The 18,909-nt window shown below is 55.6% G+C and overlaps 1 protein-coding gene across 4 annotated transcripts in view; it reads left to right on the forward strand.

The window, feature by feature from the left end:
* LOC120393022 (maestro heat-like repeat-containing protein family member 7) overlaps positions 1-16,589 on the forward strand; it is a 35,753-nt gene extending 19,164 nt beyond the window's left edge. The window contains exons 13-19 of one of the 4 annotated variants that reach the window (XR_005591879.1): positions 994-1,215; positions 3,734-3,889; positions 4,727-4,828; positions 5,099-5,201; positions 5,644-5,703; positions 6,710-7,006; positions 16,446-16,578. Coding sequence is in view for 3 of the 4 variants with exons in the window: in XM_039517654.1 (XP_039373588.1) it covers positions 994-1,215; positions 3,734-3,889; positions 4,727-4,828; positions 5,099-5,201; positions 5,644-5,703; positions 6,710-6,894 (828 nt within the window). In the remaining variant the exon portion in view is untranslated. Of the gene's footprint in view, positions 1-993; positions 1,216-3,733; positions 3,890-4,726; positions 4,829-5,098; positions 5,202-5,643; positions 5,704-6,709; positions 7,322-16,445 lie in introns of those variants that run through there. The other 3 variants (XM_039517654.1, XM_039517657.1, XM_039517655.1) reach the window with 3 other exon arrangements.
* The last annotated feature ends 2,320 nt before the right edge of the window (positions 16,590-18,909 follow it).

Here is an 18,909-nt window from a genome sequence, read left to right on the forward strand (position 1 = left end):
CTCGTGGTTCATTTTCCTTTCCGGAACCGGTTAGCTTGTATATGACCTATTTTTTCCCTGATGCCGGTTGAGATTTTGTGGGGCTGTCTTTGAAAGGTTGAAAAACCAAACACAGAAATGACTGAATCTGGCTTTTAGTAACAGCCTAACCCTAGAACTAGTGTTCAAAATCGACTCCCTCCCCTAGGCTGGGCTGTAAGGACCAGGATTCAGGAGAACCCAGGTTCGGTTCCTGGCTCTGCCAGACTCCCTAAGTGACTGTGGGCGAGTCACGTAACCTCTCTGTGCCCGAGTTCCATGTCTGTACAATGGGGATAGAAATCCTGCCTTCGTTTGTCTAGCCTGTAAGCTCCAGGGCAGGGACCGTCTCTTCCTGTGCCTGGAAAGCCCCCAGCACAAGCCCTCATTGCAGACAGGCCCTTGAGGTGCTATTCGAACAATAATACACTTGATTTATTTGGGGTCAACGTGTTGTGTAGAGAACTTTCCACGGATGATATCTGCTAATAAAAACCATCCCCTGAGATCTGGAGTACAAGGAAGCAGCTGCTTATGTTGCAGGTTGCCGGACCCACTGCCCGTGATCTTAGCTGGCTGTGCAAAGGCTTTGAGGCTGTAATATGTCTCTGGAGGCAGGGGCGCTGGAAGACTTTTTATAGTGGAGGTGCTGCACACACACCCCCTTACCCCTGTCCACACACCCCTCCACCACTAGAGCTTTGGTCAGGAGCAGGGCCATGGCTCCAGGAGGCGGGGGCGGGGGGTGGATGGGGCAAGGGGACCAAGGCTGGGGCCATAGCTGGGGGTTGGCACAGGGCCGGCAGCTGGGACCCTGTGTGTGGGGCCAGGAGCAGAGCCCTGCGTAAAACCTGGGAGTGCTGCAGCACCCCTAGCTCCCGTGCCTCTGTCTGCAGGGGAGGCAGACATTGTTTTGGAAATGGCTTGTTGGGTCACTGGAGGGTGTTTCGTAAAGCAGCTCCTTGTTTCACACAGGTGGGGAAACTCCAGCATCTGCTGCCAGATGTCCTGGAGCGACTCCAGGAGGTAGACAGAGACCTCATCCGCAAGGCCATCGCCGTGCTGAAACACCTCCTTGCCAGCATGGACAGGCAGAGCGCCAGCCACGTGGCTGTGCAAGTGGCTGCGCAACTCCTGCCGTTGTTTCATGATGTAAGGCCTGGCAGCTCACAGGAGATCCCATCAAACTGCGGACATGTGAGTGGGGGCTAGGGGGTGGGCTAGCAGGGCCTGTGCTATGGTCCTAGCCAGAAAACGGATTGTCATAAATCATGAGCCCATTCCCGCCTTCCTCTCACTCTCCATGAGAGCACATGGCAGAAAGGATGGGAACCCTGGTGTCCCGCAGGCCTACTGACAAGGATGAGGGCAGCCTGGGGACGAGGCTCCCCTTGGGGAAGGACGTGCATTCCTGAGCCTGCATGCAGCGAGGGGGCCTCTGCAGCACAGGGTGCTGCAATGCTCTTGCTGGCTTCCAGGGTGACAAGTGATGGTACCTTGGTGAAAATCTGCCCCTCCTTTCCCTGGCCAGGAATCCTACAGCTGGCCTGTCAGCTCCATAAGGAAATGGCTCTGTCTGAAGGTTCTGCAGCTACCGCCCTTTCCTCTCCCCTTCGTTCTCATGGCAGGGCAGCGTCAAAGGAGGGGAAAGTTCTCCTCAGATCTTTTGTACCCACAAACTAGCCCCCGCTGGCGCATTCACCAGACTGATGTTCAGTCCCACACTGGGTGGCGAGATCCAGCAAGCGGGCAGGAGAAAGGGGCCCATCCATTACTGCCTTCCAGGGGTAATGCCCCAGTGGGGGCTCCTGGAGGGACTCCCCAGCTCTCATAATGGTAAATCCTACTCTCAGCCCTCCCGAATTCTGCTGGGACCCTGCCGCTCTTTATTTACTAGTGGCACAGGCCTGGCTAAAGCTGTTCCCAGGGTCTCCTGGATCCCCAGCTGGCCAAAGGGACAGGGCAGCCTGGACCAAGGATGCAGGATCTCGCCCTGGGGTGAGCCCTTTAAACCAAACCCCTCTCAGGCCCGGGGGGAACAGAACAGGTTCTTTATGGGGCAGGGGTTATATCCAAATAGTGTTAATGAACACAACGCCCATTGTTGTCAGAAGTGTGTTGTCAGAGTGCTACCGGTGTGGTGCTCTGCTTTCTCCTTGTTGATATCACTCGGCTGCGTGCGTGTGTTCCCTCTGTGTGCTACCCCAGCTCTGCAGAGAGCTGACACAGCAGACCCGACGACAACCCCCAATAACCACAGAGTCCAGTAAGATGCAAAGCCACGTCGGCTAGGTTTATTGAGACCTCGGACACAATTGCAGTTCCCTGTAGGTTTCTTAGCCTAATTCAGGGCATACTAAGAGAAAGTGCCTCTTGGCAATGGACCCGGCTCAGTGGCGGGACTTTCCACTGCCCCCTCGGCCGGACAAAGGCACCGCCCCAGGGATGCATTCTTATACACAGACACAAACAAGTTACACATCACACCTGACGTATGAGGTACAACCCCTCCACGTAGCACGGTACAACCTTTCTACGTAGTTAGGTGCCGCCTTCTACCTTGTACATGTTGGTTCGATCAAAACAACTCTATCCATCATTTTACCCTTTTGCCCCTGTCATTGGGATGGGCCAGCCTGTTCTTTGTTATCTGTGTGGAATATGCAAGTTTGTGAATGTTCAGTACCTTTTAGGTACGTATCAGCCCTTTCCTTGCCAGCTTCTGTGAGCAGGGCCTGCCTCTGGCTCACAGCTTACCTTTGCTTTATGTTAGCAAAGTCTTGTTCATTACTTTAGTTCAGGCCTCAGGCCTCATACTGGGCCTTTATCATGGCCTGCACTTACTACACCCATCACCAGGGAAAGGCAAACAGGCCTCAACAACTGGAGGGAAGACCAGAGAGGTGCCAGTCCAACATCTGCCTGTGCCCACTGCAGTGCAGCCCTGATGCCCCCATACCCCTCCCACGTGTTTTGTACGGAGCCTGCCCAGCTGACCAGCTCAGCTGACCATCTGACCATCTGGGCTCAGCTGCCCAGCTGACCATTTGAGCTGACCCCTCACCCCACCCCAAACCCCTGGAGGCTGGGTGGCTTCCAGTCATGGCTTCCAAGGCCCCCTATCTGGGAGCTCCTGCACATTTACCACCCCTTGGCCCTGGTTAAATTCACCCCAGGTCCCTGTGCATGACCCAAACAAACACCAATGTAGGAATTTGCCTCCTATGCCTGGCCCCCTTGGCCCAGCTAGAGGGCTGCTGTGGGTCAACACCAGTGTGAGCTGGGCCTGCAAAGCGGGTGGACAAACTACACCCCCCCTTCGCTCTTTGAATCTTTCCTCATCGCTCCCTCTCTGCCGCCCCTGTCCTGGCACTGCTCCACCCTGAATGTTTCCCCTTGGCTGACACAGGCAGGTGCTGATGTCAGTGCACCCAGAGCTGGCTGTGAGAGCCCAGGGGCAGTCTCACCCCAGCTTACTGCTCTCCCTGGCCAAGAAGTTACCAGGCCAGCCCCTCAGCTGTTGGAAATCTGCATCTCTATTGCCTTCAATGGCGCTATGCCCATGAGACTCTGGCCCCAGCTGTGGCTGTATGGCTGGGGGTGAGTTACCAATACCCGCTGCAGGGCAGACATCTCTGGCACAGTGTGCGCTTGCCCCGCTGGATGAGAATGACTGTCACAGTGTCTCCTCCCCTCCCTATATCATCTCTTGCAGGTGACCAGCAAGCTCCAGGTGCTCTCCATCACCCTTTTTAAAGACCTGCTGGAGCTTGTAAGGGGGCCCAACCGGAGGCAGATGAAGGAGCATGTGCTCCAGAGCCTGGTCCCACTGCTCCTCCTTGTGCATGATGAGCGTCCCAACGTGTCCCAGGTGAGGCCACGAATTGGAGTCTGTGGCTGAGATAGTTACAGAGCGACCATTTGTTTGGGGGGGGCAACATGTGACACCCCCCTTTAAAGGGTCTGGCCGGTAGAGGGCAGGTGCTCAGAGCTGTGACAATCAGGCACTCAAAATCACTTGAATGTTGAGTCCAGTAGTGCCATGACCATGGCACCCCACCCAACTGCTGAGTCTTCTCTGCATCCTCTGAGCTCAACACCCCCCTGCAGCCAGGCTGAGAGATTAGGTGGGGCGAGTGGTCACCTCACCACTCCTACAGCCACTGGCTTCCGCACACTCCCCTGGCTGTGCTGGTGGGAAGAGCACAACCCTAGCCGTATCCCTACCAGGAGCAGGGCTACTCAGCCTCCAGATGGTGCACAGGACCCAATGTGCCCTTAGCCAAGCGGCCCGGACAGCCCGTACTAGCCATGACATGCCCAAGCCCCTCCCCCCCATGCCTCTGCACATGCTAGTGCTCATGGCCCCCATCACTTGGGACACAAATGCCACCAGCACTAATGAATTCACCCCATGAGGTGGGGAACTGAGGCGCAGCCTCAAAAATATTGAACCCCCATGGGCATTAGGCACCTAAATCCCTTTGCAGCCCTGGGCCTAAGCAACTTGCCTGAGTTCCTGCACAGAGAGCTGGGAATTGAGTCAGGTCTCCAGCCATTGCCTTAGCCACACCGCCGCCCTTCCGCGAGCAGCCAGGGCAGGGAAGCGTTCAGCATGCACGGCCTCCCTGGCCTCCGGGTAACTAGGCTAGTGGCTTCCAGCTCCCGTAACTGTGTCCGGCTCGCCCCGGCCCCTCTTGTTTTGCAGGTGTGTTGGGACACCCTCAGCAGTGCCGCCCAATTCCTGAGGTGGCACCAGCTCAGTGGCCTCATCCAGCACAAGGAAACCTGGCGAAGCTGTGACTGCCTGGTGAGGGAGCCCTCTGGCCATTCACTGCACAGCCCTCGCTGGCAGAAGTGGAGGAATCAGTGGATAGGGCACCCCCAATTGCCTGGCTCTGTGCCCACACTGAGCCCCAGCCCCGGGACCACACCTGGCCCTGGGTGTGGTCCCTCTGCATGATCCTCCCAGCACAGGAAGGAGGGGAAAAAACAGGACGTGCGCTCCACACACCTGGAAGCTGGCCTGTGGGATGGAAAGGCCTTTAATAATCTTGTGCTCCTTTGTTCTGGCTCCTAGGTGATCCACTACAAGGAGAGAGCTGATGACTTCCTGGGCCAGACCATGGCCTTCCTGCAGAACCCACAGACTCCAGTTAGGGAAGCAGCCATCAGGTTCCTAGGTAACCACAGAGCAGAGGGGTCCCTTTAGCAGAGGGGTTGGATCTGGTCCCAGGCTCTCCTCAGTCCCTGCCAGCAGCAAGAAGTGATCCCTGGGCTCCTGATTCCCTAATGAAGGCGAAGGGGTGTCAGAAACCCACAGGAGCAAGCTCACCCCAAACTGCCCTGATCGGCTGATGGGACCCCTCTAAGCCCACTGCTCCTCATGCAGTCCCCATTCTCCGCCCCCACATGGGCTCTTGGTAGTGGACCTTCAAGGCGCTGTGCTCTCCTTTGGCAACCAGCCCTGTAGCCATCTCTGGGGACTCGCCCTTTCCCCTGGGGATTCAGGAGCGTGTCCTGGCCAGTGAGGGGCGGGGGAAAGCCGCGGTGCTTGGAGGGTGACAGGCTCTTTAACACCCTCGCTGGGGACGCGGGGATGTGATGAGCTGTTTGTGTGTGTAGGGCTCACTGCCCGGCAGCTGGACCAGGGGAGCCAGGACAAGCTGGACGCCATCTGCGACAGTGAGTGGTCCCGCTTTGAGTACTGAGCACTAGGGGGATGAATGGCCCAGGGCTGCAGGGTGGGTTCAATCTCCGACGCCAGCAACGTGGTCACAGGCGAGAGCCACAAGGGGATACAAAATGTAAATCCCCAACCCCCTGATCAGCTGCCCCCTCACCCTGTCGTGTCTGCTGGTTGGCATGTGCCCAGGCACTTAGCCCTGACCTCAGAGCGGCGGCCTGGTAGATCCCCAAACTGGGTCTTAGCTGGCTGGCCTTCGCAGATGATTGCCCCCCACAAACACAGCCAAAGTGGGGTGCTGCCTCCCCCCTTGCACTCACTAGCCCAGTGTTTGGAGCAGTCACCTCCACGTGGGACACCTGGGGTCAAGCCACTGCTCCAAATGAGGCTGAAGTGACATCCGGTCACCTACCTCCCTGCTGCGTGTCCGGACTCCTGGGCAGCACAGGGCAGAGCAGCATCTCCACCACATTTGTTCGGGAAAAGGGAAGGGTGGGTGACATAGCTCAGACTCCTCACTCCCAGAGCAGATTCACAGCTGGGCCTCCCAACCGGAGCTAGAGAATGGCTGAGCTCCCTCCTTGGCATTTCCTGGAGGGCAGCAGAGCACCTGAAGTTAGGCAGCGCCTAACAATGCCCAAGCCCCTTTTGTGACTCTCCCCCTCTCTAGGCCTAAGTGCCCATCTGTGCATTGGGGGGGAAGGGGGAGGGTAAATACAGGCAGGGATGAGGCTCTCAGATACTGCAGGGAGGAGGCAGTCCTAGAAATAGTGAGTGAATGGGGTTCATTGGGACTTCTTGCCTGTGTCTGGAGGCTCCCCCAGCTGTGGAGGGCGGCGGGGATGTTTAGTGAGGGTTGCTGGTTGTTCCCGCTAGTCCCCTGCCTCCTGCCACCTGGCCTGCTGCCTCCTTGTCGTGGGCCGAGAGGTACAGAGCTGGCTTGGCCTGCCGGGGCTCTCCAGAGTGCCATGGCTCTGACCTCCATTTCCTTCCTTTCAATCTTAGACCTCAAAGGCTTGCAGCAGGACAGCAAGTCCTCAGTCCGATGCCTGGCTTCTCAGACCATCTTCATCCTGGAGGCCTTCAAGAACCAGCCTCCAGCCTGCTGCAGCCTATGGACATTGGTCCATAGGATAAGAACAATGTGCACTGCGGAGAGCCAGCTCATTGAAGCTGCCCAGCTGCCCTAGCTCTGGGAAAAGCCAGCCTCCCTTCTCTGGGGGCTTGGTGCATCAGAGCCCACCTGGAGCAAGGTGGAACACATGGCTTCTTCCCAACTGGCCGCCTGCCCTGCCCAGCCATGTGAGTAGTTAACTGCTCAATAGCTTTCATCATCATGTACTTTTGGACAGGTTTCCATGCACGGTGTGGCATTTACGTCCTGCCCTCCATCCCCATTTCCAGTCGTGTACGTTTTTGATGCCGTCGGCCATTTTGAAAATTTATTTTGTATTATTTTTCTGTGTTTGGCCGGGGGAAGGTTGTGTGCTTGTGTTTTGACATATTTAGAGAAAAAGTACGAATGAGTAGAAAGAGAGGCTGTAAAGGGTTTGCAGTCCCCCCCCAGGCCCCACCGTCCGTACATCTGGGTGGGAGACCACACCCCTTGCTATGATACTTCCGGGTATGGTGGTTCAGGGGAAAATTAGCTCAGTGTTAATGGCTCTAGCCTGCAGTCAGGCCAAGTAACGGTAGAGAGTATGTTTGCCTGGGGCCCTCAATCAGGGCAGGGCGTCAATCGAGAAGGGGATCTGGCCTACAGTCAGGCAGGCAGAGCAGCAGGCGGTCCATTTGCCTGGCCCTTGATCAGGGTAGGGCAGCAGTCAAGTAGGGGGGCTCTGGCCTACAGTCCGGCAAAGCTGTCGCAGTCTAGGGGAGGTTAGCTCTCTGGTGGGAATGTCAGGACAACCATCTGGCATCTGGATTCAGGTGGGTGCCAGACCAATTCAGGCCTCCTGACAACCAGGGGGGAGGCTGCCACTCCTGACGTTGAGGTGGTAGGGGCAGAGGAACTCGGTCCTCCCATTCCACTTCATCCCAGCCCAGGACCCTAACAGCAGTGGAGTTGTCCACCACTGGGTCAGCGGGGAAAGTCCAGCCGCAACACGCTGGCTGGCTTATAGTCAATAACACAGCCAAACCTAATTCTGCTTCCCTTGGCTCCATCCGACACACCCATTCCGTGTGTACATGGGTTCCAGGGTTGTTGATCGCTTCGCTGGGATAGACAGCTAGTGGCAGCCCCCCCAGCTCCTCGGAGATCCTGGCGTCTGGCAGCTTTGTCAGCACCTCTGGGTCTCTGTCAGGAGAGCGGTCTCCGTTAGGTCTGGGCTCACGCAACAGGGAAGAGACGTCCTGCTCCTCAGGCAGCCCTCCCCCGACTGAGCTGGAGGACCAGCCTTTTATAGTTCCACTTCCTGTCCCACCCCTCTGCTTCCAGCGGGGAGGCCATGCAAGTCCCCATTCTACCCACCAGGGGGGCGTTCACGGATCCCTCCCTGTCTGTCAGGACAGGAGACTATGCCATCTCGCTACAGAGGCCTTAAAGAAAAGGAGTTTTAAAAAAAGAAAGATTGCTTAGGCTTAGAGGAAAAAAGGAAAGAAAGGTTATCTTAAATAGAAGAAAGAGGGGAAACTAGAGAAAGCAACAAGAGAGAGGAGTTTGTAAGAACGTGGTAAAAGGTTATTTTTGTTGGGACTAAAAAATTATAAGAGTAAAAAAAATTGAACTCAATTTAAAAAACCAAAGGCTAATTAAATAGAATAGGAAATATAAAGGAAGGTTGAGAAGGTCGGGTGAAAGAACTCACCTGGCAGAATAATTAGCGAGAGATTCTGTGTCAGTGACATAGGGCTGTGTAAAGTACAGAAAACAGCAAGAGAGAGAAAGATCCCTTTTTGTTAATAAGCAGAAAACAGAGCTGTGCAAAAGAGAGAAAGATCCTTACCATTTCCCGCCGTTGTTCAGCCATCGTCAACCAAGCAGCACAGCTTCCGCTGCAAACTCTGCTCTCCCATTCTTGCATCAGTAGCAAATTTCTCCATGTTGTCGGTGCTGGGCTCCACTGAAAGCTACAGAAGGAAACCATTTCCCGCCTTTTATCAGCCATCTTGAACCGAACAGCTCTCCTACGTTTCATGCCATTTTTCCAGGATTACCCATGCAGGCACCATAGCGCGGCAAGTATGTAGCCCACTCAGATCTCTGCTGCAGTCTTGACCATTGTAAATACCTCACGCATTATCCAGCAGTATGTGAAGTTTCTGCAAAAATGGGCGAGGAAGCGACGACAGAGCGATTACTGTACTGATGAGGACATGGACACCTCTGTTCCTAGAAGCACAGCATGCAGCGATTGGGAGATCATGGTGGTGTTGGGCCAGGTTCATGCCATGGAACGCCAATTTTGGGCCCAGGAAACAAGCACAGACTGGTGGGACCACATAGTTTTGCAGATCTGGGATGATTCCCAGTGGCTGCGAAACTTTCGTATGCGTAGGGCCACTTTCAGGGAACTTTGTTACTTGCTGTTCCCTGCCCTGAAGCACAAAGACAGCAAAATGAGAGCAGCCCTCACAGTTGAGAAGTGCGTGGCCATAGCACTGTGGAAGCTTGCAATGCCCAACAGCTACCAGTCAGTCAGGAATCAGTTTGGAGTGGGCAAATCTACCATAGGGGCTGCTGTGCTGCAAGTAGCCAATGCAATCATTGACCAGCTGCTATCAAGGCTAGTGACTTTGGAAAATGTGCAGACCATTGTGGATGGCTTTAATGCGCTGGGGTTCCCTAACTGCAGTGGGGCGATAGACAGAACACATATCCCTATCTTGGCCCCGGCACACCGGGGTGGCCAATATGTAAACTGTAAGGGGTACGTTTCCATGGTGCTGCAAGCACTGGTGGATCACAAAGGACATTTCACTGACATCAAGGTGGGATGGCCGGGAAAGTGCATGACATTTGCATCTTCAGGAATTCTGGTCTGTTGGAACAGCTGCAGGAAGGGACTTACTTCCCAGACAAGAAAATTACTGTTGGGGATGTGGAAATGCCTATAGTTATCCTGGGGGACCCAGCCTACCCCTTAATGCCATGGCTCATGAAGTCGTACACAGGCACCCTGGACAGTAGTAAGGAGCAGTTCAACTATAGGCTAAGCAAATGCAGGATGGTGGTCGAATGTGCTTTTGGACGTTTGAAAGAGCGCTGGCACAGTTTACTGACTTGGTTAGATCTCAGCACAACCAATACTCCAATTGTAATTGCTGCTTGTTGTGTGCTCCACAATATCTGTGAGAGTAAGGGGGAGACGTTTATGGCGGAATGGGAGGTTGAGGCAACTCGCCTGGTGGCCAATTTCGCACAGCCAGAGAACAAGGCGATTAGAAGAGTGCAGCAGGGTGTGCTGTGCATCAGAGAAGCTTTGAAAGACAGTTTCATGATTGGCCAGGGTACAGTGTGACACTTGTGTTTGTTTATCTTGAAGTTACCCGCCCCCTATATATATGAAAGGAAATAAAGTCACAATTGTTTAAAAACCATTCTTTAGTATTCATTGCACAACACATGGAGAGAAATCAGAAGGTAAATGGGGGGAGGAGGGGTTGGGTTATGGGGGTGGAGAAGAAGGGAAGGAGAAGTCCAGAAACCAAATCAAAAGTTCACATATGCCAACTTTCTGCTGCTTGGGTGAGCCTCTGGGGTTGAGTGTGTGAGTCCCCTTAGTCTCCCCCGTTGTGTTCTTGGGCGTCTGGGTGAGGAGGCTATGGAACTTGGGGAGGAGGGAGGGCAGTTATACAGGGACAGCAGCGGCAATCTGTGATCTTTCTGCCTTTCCTGCATTAGATCCACCATACAGGGCAGCATGTCAGTTTGCTCCCCCATGAGCTCAACCATAGTGTCCTGCCTGCTCTCATCGTGCGCATCCCTCCTCTCTTCGTGTTCCTGTAATGCATTACGTGACTGCGCAATTGTTTACCACCACGCATTCAGCGGGGCCCTATCAGCGCTGGAGGACTGCATGAGCTCGGCGAATATGTCGTCCCGAGTTCCTTTTTTCTGCCTTCTAATCTGGACCAGCCTCTTGGATGGAGTAGATTGGGGCTGCGTTGAAACATTTGCACCTGCAGGAGGAGAAAAAGGAAGAGTAGTATTTTAAAAGATACATTTCTGAGAACAAAGGACACACTGTTTCTCAGTGAAACAGGCAATTCATAGTACACAGCACATCACACACAGCTGGGCAACAGAATTCAGCTTGCAGCCAGCCATGGTAAGCCCTAGGGGCACACGGGGTTCTGTTTCTTCCGCATTCATTTCAATACTTTCAAACTGCTGGGCCCCCTTTCTCATAGCAAGCCATGCCTGGTAGGTTTGCAGTATAAAAGGAGGTCCTGCAGGCTCTCTGGGATGATTGCTTCACACAACACACACACACACACAGACTCGCACCCACTGCGTGGCTCCGATGAGGCTCTGAGCAGGGATGAGCCCTTTAAACTAAACGCAAACAGCCCAACGTGGCTGTGTTTTCCCCACCCCGCCACCGCATGGCTCCGATCAGGCTCACTCGCCAGAAGTACCTTCTCCAGGATCATGGAAGTGGGGTGGGGGCTATTAACTCCTGCATTAAGAATAGTTCCTGGCTAGGGATGAAAATGGATTCCCCACTTGCCGCCTGTGCACTGTCCTCCTCCTCCTCCTCTTCGTCCTCCAATAACTCATCCTCCTCGCTCCGTTCAACTTCCTCCTTGGAGATATCCACGGACAGTGGTGGGGTAGTGGTGTCGTCACCCCCATAACTGCATGCAGCTCACGGTAGAAGCAGCATGTATGCGGCTGTGACCCACAGCGCCCATTTGCCTCCCTGGCATTTTGGTACGCTTGCCTGAGCTCCCTGATTTTTGTACAACACTGGTCTGTGTCCCTGGAGTAGCCTCTTTCCGTCATGGCCCTGGAGACTTTAGCGTACATATTTGCATTCTTTTCTTTTTAACGTAGTTCTGCCATAACAGATTTTTCTCCCCAACATTCGATGAAATCCAGTACCTCCCATTCGGACCATTCTGGAGCTCATCTGCGAATCCGGGACTGCGTGGTCTCTTGTGATGGTGCTCTCTGCATGATTGCCTATGATAGTGGACTGTGCTGCTGGTCACCTGTGCTGCTGGTGACCAAACAGGAAATGAAATTCAAAAGTTCCTGGGGCTTTTCCTGCCCACCTGGCTAGTGCATCAGAGTTGAGAGTGTTGTCCACAGCAGTCACAAGGAAACATTCTGGGATACTTCCCGGAAGCCAATAACTTCGAATTGCATCCACACTACTTTTAATCCGGGATTGCGATCTCGATTTAAGCGCTACTCTACTTGCCGAGGTGGAGTACAGAAATTGGATTAAAGAGCCCTTTAAATCGAAGAAACCAGTTTGGTCATGTGGAAGGAATGATTTTTTTTTCTCCAAATTAACTCGGCTAATTCCGAAATAAATGACTAGTGTAGACCAGGCTTGAGAGAGGGAGAGTATAGAAAACAGCAAGAGATCGTTTTTGGTTAGTGAGAGAAGGACAGTATAGAAAGCTGCAGGGAGGGGACACGGGGGAGAGAGAACTTACCCTTGTGGCTGCTTCTGGGAAAAGAGGCTCACAGCCGCCAGCATGGTTATCTCCGCCTCTTGGGATAGCTAGATAGATAGATGTGGTGTATGGAGATAGATAGATAGATAGATAGATAGATAACCCTATTGGCTTTACGCCCTTTTACATTTGATGTGATTTTTCTCTAATCTCAGCTCCTTGAACTTTTTCATGGTCCAAAGCGAACAACAACCCTGGAACCCATGCACACCTGGAATTGGCGTGTAGGAAGGAGCCCAGGGAAGCTGAACTGGGTTCAGATGTATTATTGACTACAAGCCAGCCAGCGTGTTATGGTTGGACTTTTCCTGCTGACCCAGTGGCGGACCACTCCACCGCTGTTAGGGCCCTGAGCTGGGACGCAGTGGAACGAGAGGGCCTGGGTTCCTCTACGCCTACCACCCCAACGTCAGGAGTGGCAGCCTCCCCACCTGGTTGTCAGGAGGCCTGAATTGGTCTGGCACCCGCCTGAATCCGGATGCCAGACGGTTGTGCTGACTCTCCCACCAGAGAGCTAACCTCTCCTAGACTGTGACAGCTCTGCTGGACTGTAGGCCAGAGCCCCCCTACTTGACTGCTGCCCTACCCTGATCAAGGGCCAGGCAAATGAACCTCCTGCTGCTCTGCCTGCCTGACTGTAGGCCAGAGCCCTTTCTTGATTGACACCCTGCCCTGATTGAGGGCCCCGGGCAAACAGACTCTCTACCGTTACTTGGCCTGACTGCAGGTTAGGGCCATTAACACTGAGCTAATTGTCCCCTGAACCAAGGTACCCCCGGAAGTATCGTAGCGAGGGGCATGGTCAAAGGGGCTGACGGCGCCAGAAATGGGGATGGGGTGTGGAAACCTGCCAAAAACTGTTTGGTGATGAAAGCTATCAAATGGTTAACTACTCTGTAACGGGCCGGTGTGGCTCCCCTCCTCCCCTGGGAGGGTTGAGCCCCGGAACACCAGAAGGGGCGGGGCTACAGAACAGTGAGCCCGCCCCTCAGAGGGTCAGGCGGCGACCCAGAAGTATAAAAGCCAGCCATCCGAGCTCAGTCAGAGCCCAGCCACCGCCGGGAGCAGACCTGCCCGAGGGAGCTCGTGACTGGGAAGCCACTGGGGCCCAGAGCAGTTGCCCGGACTGGCCGGAGCTTCCCCTCACTCGCTACCGGGAGGACCCGCCGGAGCTTTCCCGTGCCACCTACGACGAGGAGCCACCAGAGACTTCCCCTCTCCGCTGTTGTTACCCCGAGGATCCCCCGGAGCAGCACTGGCCGGACTTCCCCGAGGAACTGCCGGATCTACCCCCCACCCGGGCTGCGACGAGCCCATGCTGTGGGACTTCCCGGGAGTGGAGGTCGCAGACCAGGTAGGCCCAGAGGGAGAAATTGGAAGTGGCCCGGGGGCAGCCGACCCTAGTCAGGCTGCAGATCAACCCATACCCATGTCAGTGTGTTGCGGTGAGGATCCCCACTGACCGTCAGCCGTGGTAGCCGCTGCCTAGGACCCCGGGCCGGGACGCAGTGGAGTGAATGGGCCTGCGTCCCCCCTGCCACCCCACTGATGGGTGGCAGTTTTCCCCCTCACCCCAGTGCTCAGCCCCTGCACCAAAGGGCCTGGGCCTGCTGAACTATTTGTACTGTTGCTCAGCCCCTGCAGCAAAGGGCCTGGGCCTTCTTGAACTCTTTGTGTCGCTGCCCCGCCCCTGCACCAGAGGGCCTGGGCTTGCTTGAACTCTTTGTGTTGTGGCCCAGCCCATGCAACAGAGGGTCTGGGCGTCCCCAAACTGTTTTATATTGTTGCTCAGCCTTGCAACAGAAGGCCTGAGCCCTAATTGACTCATGTATTGTTGCTCAGTGTAACGGGCCGGTGTGGCTCCCCTCCTCCCCCGGGAGGGTTGAGTCCCGGACACCCACGTTTACAGTTGGTACCAGAAGTGGGGAGTCGAACCCTTGCCTCTGTGAGAAGGGGCCGGTAGGTGGGTGGTGATTCACCCCCTTCCTAGCCAGGAACATGGATATGCAACGGCTGTTCCAGCTGCTGGTGGAGAGCCAGGAGTGGCAGCAGGCAGCCCAGCAGCAGCAGCAGCATGCCGCCCAGCTGGAGCAACAGCAGCAAGGAGATGCCGCCCAGCTCCAGCAACAGCAGCAGCAGCACGCAGCTCAGCTGGAGCAGCAGCAGCAGCTAGTACAGCAGCTGGGGAACCAGCTGCAGCACCTCATGGGCCCCGCACCCCACCCCGCTGACTGGCCAGCGGGGGAGGGCACTGGGGGGGGGGCATGTTCGGCTGCCCCCCTGCGCCTGATCAAGATGGGCCCGGACGACGACCCCGAGGCCTTCTTGGTCATGTTTGAGCATGTGGCCCTTGTCGCGGGGTGGGCCCGAGACCAATGGGCCACTCTTTTGGCCCCGTATTTGACTGGGACGGCCCAAGCGGCCTACTGCGGACTGGCAACAGAAGAGGCCAGAGACTATGACCGAGTAAAAGCTGTGGTCCTGGACACTTTGGATGTCAGCCCAGAGACCTTTAGACAGCGGTTCTGTCGCCAGACCTACCCTGCGGGCGCCCGTCCCCAGATGGTGGTCCAGACCTTGAAGTAGGCCTGCCACCGGTGGCTGCAACCAGAGGTCAGGACGGCGGAGGAGGTCACCGAGCAGGTTGTCTTGGAATAATTTGTCCATACCCTGCCGGCCCGGGGAAGGCCTGGGTACTCCGACACCGGCCGGCGACCCTGGCTTACTCCGTCTCGCTGATGGAAGGCTTCCTGGCTGCGGAAGCCTCCATAGGACCCACCTTCCGGCCACCTACCTCCAGGCCCGAATGCCCCATAATGAGAAGAAGGCGACCAACCTGCCCAGCCAGCGAGGTCCAGGCCACGGATCAGAATCCCGGCTGGGGTCCCAGACCCAGCACTCAGACACGGCTTCCCGGCTGGCAACCCTGGCCTTCAATCAGGGGGCCCCGAGGGCCCGTCGGAGCCCCCCCACCGAAGTACCCGAGTGGCCCTCCCTCGGAGCGGGTGTCCCGAGCTCGGTCCCTGCTTTGGATGCGGGAAGGCGGGGCACCTACAACGGGACTGCCCCGAAATGGACTGTAGCTTTGGGCAGGTCTACGCAGGAGCCGGCCGGACCCGATTACCACAGGTCCCCAAACTCACAGTCCCGGTGATGGTTGGGGACCAAGCCACGCAGGCTTTGATTGACTCTGGGTGCGGCCAGACGTTGGTGCGCCAGGCTCTGGGACCCCCAGTCGACCCCCATTTGAAGCCGATCCGTCTGCAGTGCATTCATGGAGACGTCCGGCCCTACCCGAGCGTTTGAGCCCGACTAACAGTGGGTGGTATCACCCGACAATTAGTAGTCAGGCTGCAGATCAACCCATACCCATGTCAGTGTGTTGCGGTCAGGATCCCCACTGACCGTCAGCCGTGGTAGCCGCTGCCTAGGGCCCCGGGCCGGGACGCAGTGGAGTGGATGGGCCTGTGTTCCCCCTGCCACCCCACTGATGGGTGGCAGTTTTCCCCCTCACCCCAGTGCTCAGCCCCTGCCCCAAAGGGCCTGAGCCTCCTAGACTGTTTGCTGCTCAGCCCCTGCCCCAAAGGGCCTGAGCCTCCTAGACTGTTTGCTGCCCAGTCCCTGCACCAAAGGGCCTGGGCCTGCTGAACTATTTGTACTGTTGCTCAGCCCCTGCAGCAAAGGGTCTGGGCCTTCTTGAACTCTTTGTGTCGCTGCCCCGCCCCTGCACCAGAGGGCCTGGGCTTGCTTGAACTCTTTGTGTTGTGGCCCAGCCCCTGCCACAGAGGGCCTGGGCTTCCCCAAACTGTTGCATATTGTTGCTCAGCCTTGCAACAGAAGGCCTGAGCCCTAATTGACTCGTGTATTGTTGCTCAGTGTAACGGGCTGGTGTGGCTCCCCTCCTCCCCTGGGAGGGTTGAGCCCCGGACACCCACGTTTACATACTCACATGCAGCCTCCTCCGCCCCCTTGTACATAACAATCCTCTGTTTCATTTTGATGTATTTTGATGTATTTTAATGCTTTTATTCATTTTATTTATTAAATAACTGTGTTTACAGTAATATAGCAAGATATAAAATATATACACATCTTGTCCTGTACACAGAACACAGACCGCTCCACTGGATCCCACAACCCATACAGGGAGAAAGCCGTAGAAAATGCTGACATCTCCAAAATCATATCAGGGCAAGAAAAGGCACTTGCTGTTTGCAACACTTGTACAGGACAGACACAGGGTGAGGGCTAGACTAAGTGGACATGGTTAGTCCTGCTCCATCTCTACCGTCTCAGTTTCCATCTACAGCTGTTCACACTCAAAATGCAGGACAGGGGTAAGGTTAGCCCATCACCAAAAGAACCTTAATGTAAAGCAGTGTTCCTTCCTGTGCCTGGTGGGGATCAGGCAGACAGACAACACCCCAGGCTGGGCATTGTCCCAGGGTAAAGCAGGGCTGTAGCGTAAGGTGGAGTCATCCCTGGATGAACAGGGTGAGGCATGGGACAATGCAGCTGAGAGTTGCAGGGCTGGGCACCAGAAGAATCGCCGGGTGGAACTTTGGGATATGGCAGGGAGGGGTGGAACAAGCCCTGCTCTGGGTCAGTCCCAGTGCCATTGGCCCACTGCCTTTGAAGAGGCCACCGATGAAGGCCATTTGTCCTACTCCCCTGGGTCCCGCAACCCAGCTCTCCCTGGAGAGAAACTTTGCCTTGAAATCTTAAAGCAAGTGACTTTGTTGTTAGGGCTGAAGGGGGTGGTGGCATGGGAGACACTGACCATGTGATGACACCAGTCAGCTCAGAGAGAAATCTGCCCCTTGTGTTCTTTGGGGGATTGTACCTTAAAAAGGGGTCAGCGGGAGGTGGAAGGGCTGAGTGTAAAGGACCAGGAAGGAAGTAGGGTCGTGGGAGAGGGTCAGTGCCAGGACATCCCGTTGCTAATGAGAATCCGCCTTCCAAGTAGCACCGCCCCAGGTCTGTAATCCTTATGCTGGAGAGCACTGTGAAGCGAAGTCTCCCGCTGAGCCACATGGCCCTGCCCAACATAAGGGCTGCAGAGCAGGGCCCTCAGAAGGGTCCTGAGGAACATGAGGGATGGGACCCCTCGGAACCACAGGCTTCCCCCAAGGCTTTGGGGGCTAAAGGAGTTGGCTTCTGAAGTGGACACTGTGCCCTGTCACCAGGGATTAGAGGGAATGGGCTAGCACTCTGGCTCTGCAGTGCTAACAGCTAATCCAGGGCCTGAAAGGGGTGAGCCGTGGAGTACTAGACCTTAGTCCAGTAGTGTAGCTAGTGGGGTGCAGGGGAAGCAGCTGCTTCCCCTCAGCACATTTTCAAAAAAGCCATGCCTGAGGCGAGGTTACCATTGCGCCAGGGGCAGGGCCCATGCTCCACTCTGAAGCTTGGCCTGCCTGGCTTCCCCCAGCTTGCTGCATACCCCGCCTGCACCCATCAGCTGTGTCTCCCAGCAGGAGGGAGACAGCTGATCCCAGGGCGGGGAGGGGAGGGGAAGAGAAGAACTGAACTCCAGCAAGCTAGGCTCCTGCAGGCAGGCTTTGCTGGCTTCCCCTAGTGTGCTGCATAAACCCTGCTCCCTCCCTGCCTTGCCGATTAGCTGTCTCCCAGCAGGAGGGAGACAAACAGCTAATCAGCTAGGGAATGGGGGGAGAGGGAAAGAACTGAGCTCCAGCAAGCTGGGCTCCTGGGGAGGAGGAGAGGCTGGGGCCTTGGGAAAGAAGGGGGTCAGTCAGGGCATGCCCCCTCTAGGGGGCAGAGGCACCTGCCCACAAGCCATCAGCTGTTCAGCCAGGGCAGGGGCAGTAGGGTAGCTAGCTAGGGGAGTGCGAGTGCTTGCTGATTAGCTGGTTTTTGGCCACCAGCCAATCAGTGAGGGGAAATGCTCCTGGAGCAAGGGGCTGAGCAGCTGAGACACCCCAGCTCCTTCTCCTACCTGCTTCTTGTGGCACTGTGGCAGGTGTGCTTTCTCTAGCTCTGCAGCAGCAGCTCCTAACCTCTTACCCAACTAAAGGCAGCCAGTAGCAGCAGCTGGTAAGTGTATTTCAAAGGGGGTCTTTCTTGTGGTGAGGCTGGCTTGGGGGCGGGGAACTGGAAACCCTCTAGGTGGCTGTGAGAGCCAGCACCTGGCTGCTGGTAGGATGGCTGTCTGCCTTATACTGGGATTGGGAATTAGTGCCCTTACATGCAACTCCTCCTATTGTGCCAGTGTAGATCCTGCTGTTAGTACAGCTATTTGCAGGTGCCCTGTGTTTAGCTGAAACTTTGGACTTAGTTTAGTGGGGATGGACTCAGACTGAGAGCTAAACTGACACTACTATCCTGCTGTGTGGATCCCAGTTTGCTTGTACTGTGAATGTTTGGCATGCACATGTGGCTATATTTATCTCATTGTGCAGATGTGCTTGGTGTGATGATGACATTATGCTAAGATGAATCGTGAAAATAGTGTCCTGGTGTGATGGTGGTCACTCTGTGCTGTTCATGTGAATCTTGCATTTTTGTATGCTGGGTTGGTGTAGCCCTGTTGTTCCCAGGAAATTAGAGCCACAAGG

This window comes from Mauremys reevesii, unplaced genomic scaffold (assembly GCF_016161935.1).
Source record: "Mauremys reevesii isolate NIE-2019 unplaced genomic scaffold, ASM1616193v1 Contig137, whole genome shotgun sequence".
Lineage (NCBI taxonomy): Eukaryota > Metazoa > Chordata > Testudines > Geoemydidae > Mauremys > Mauremys reevesii.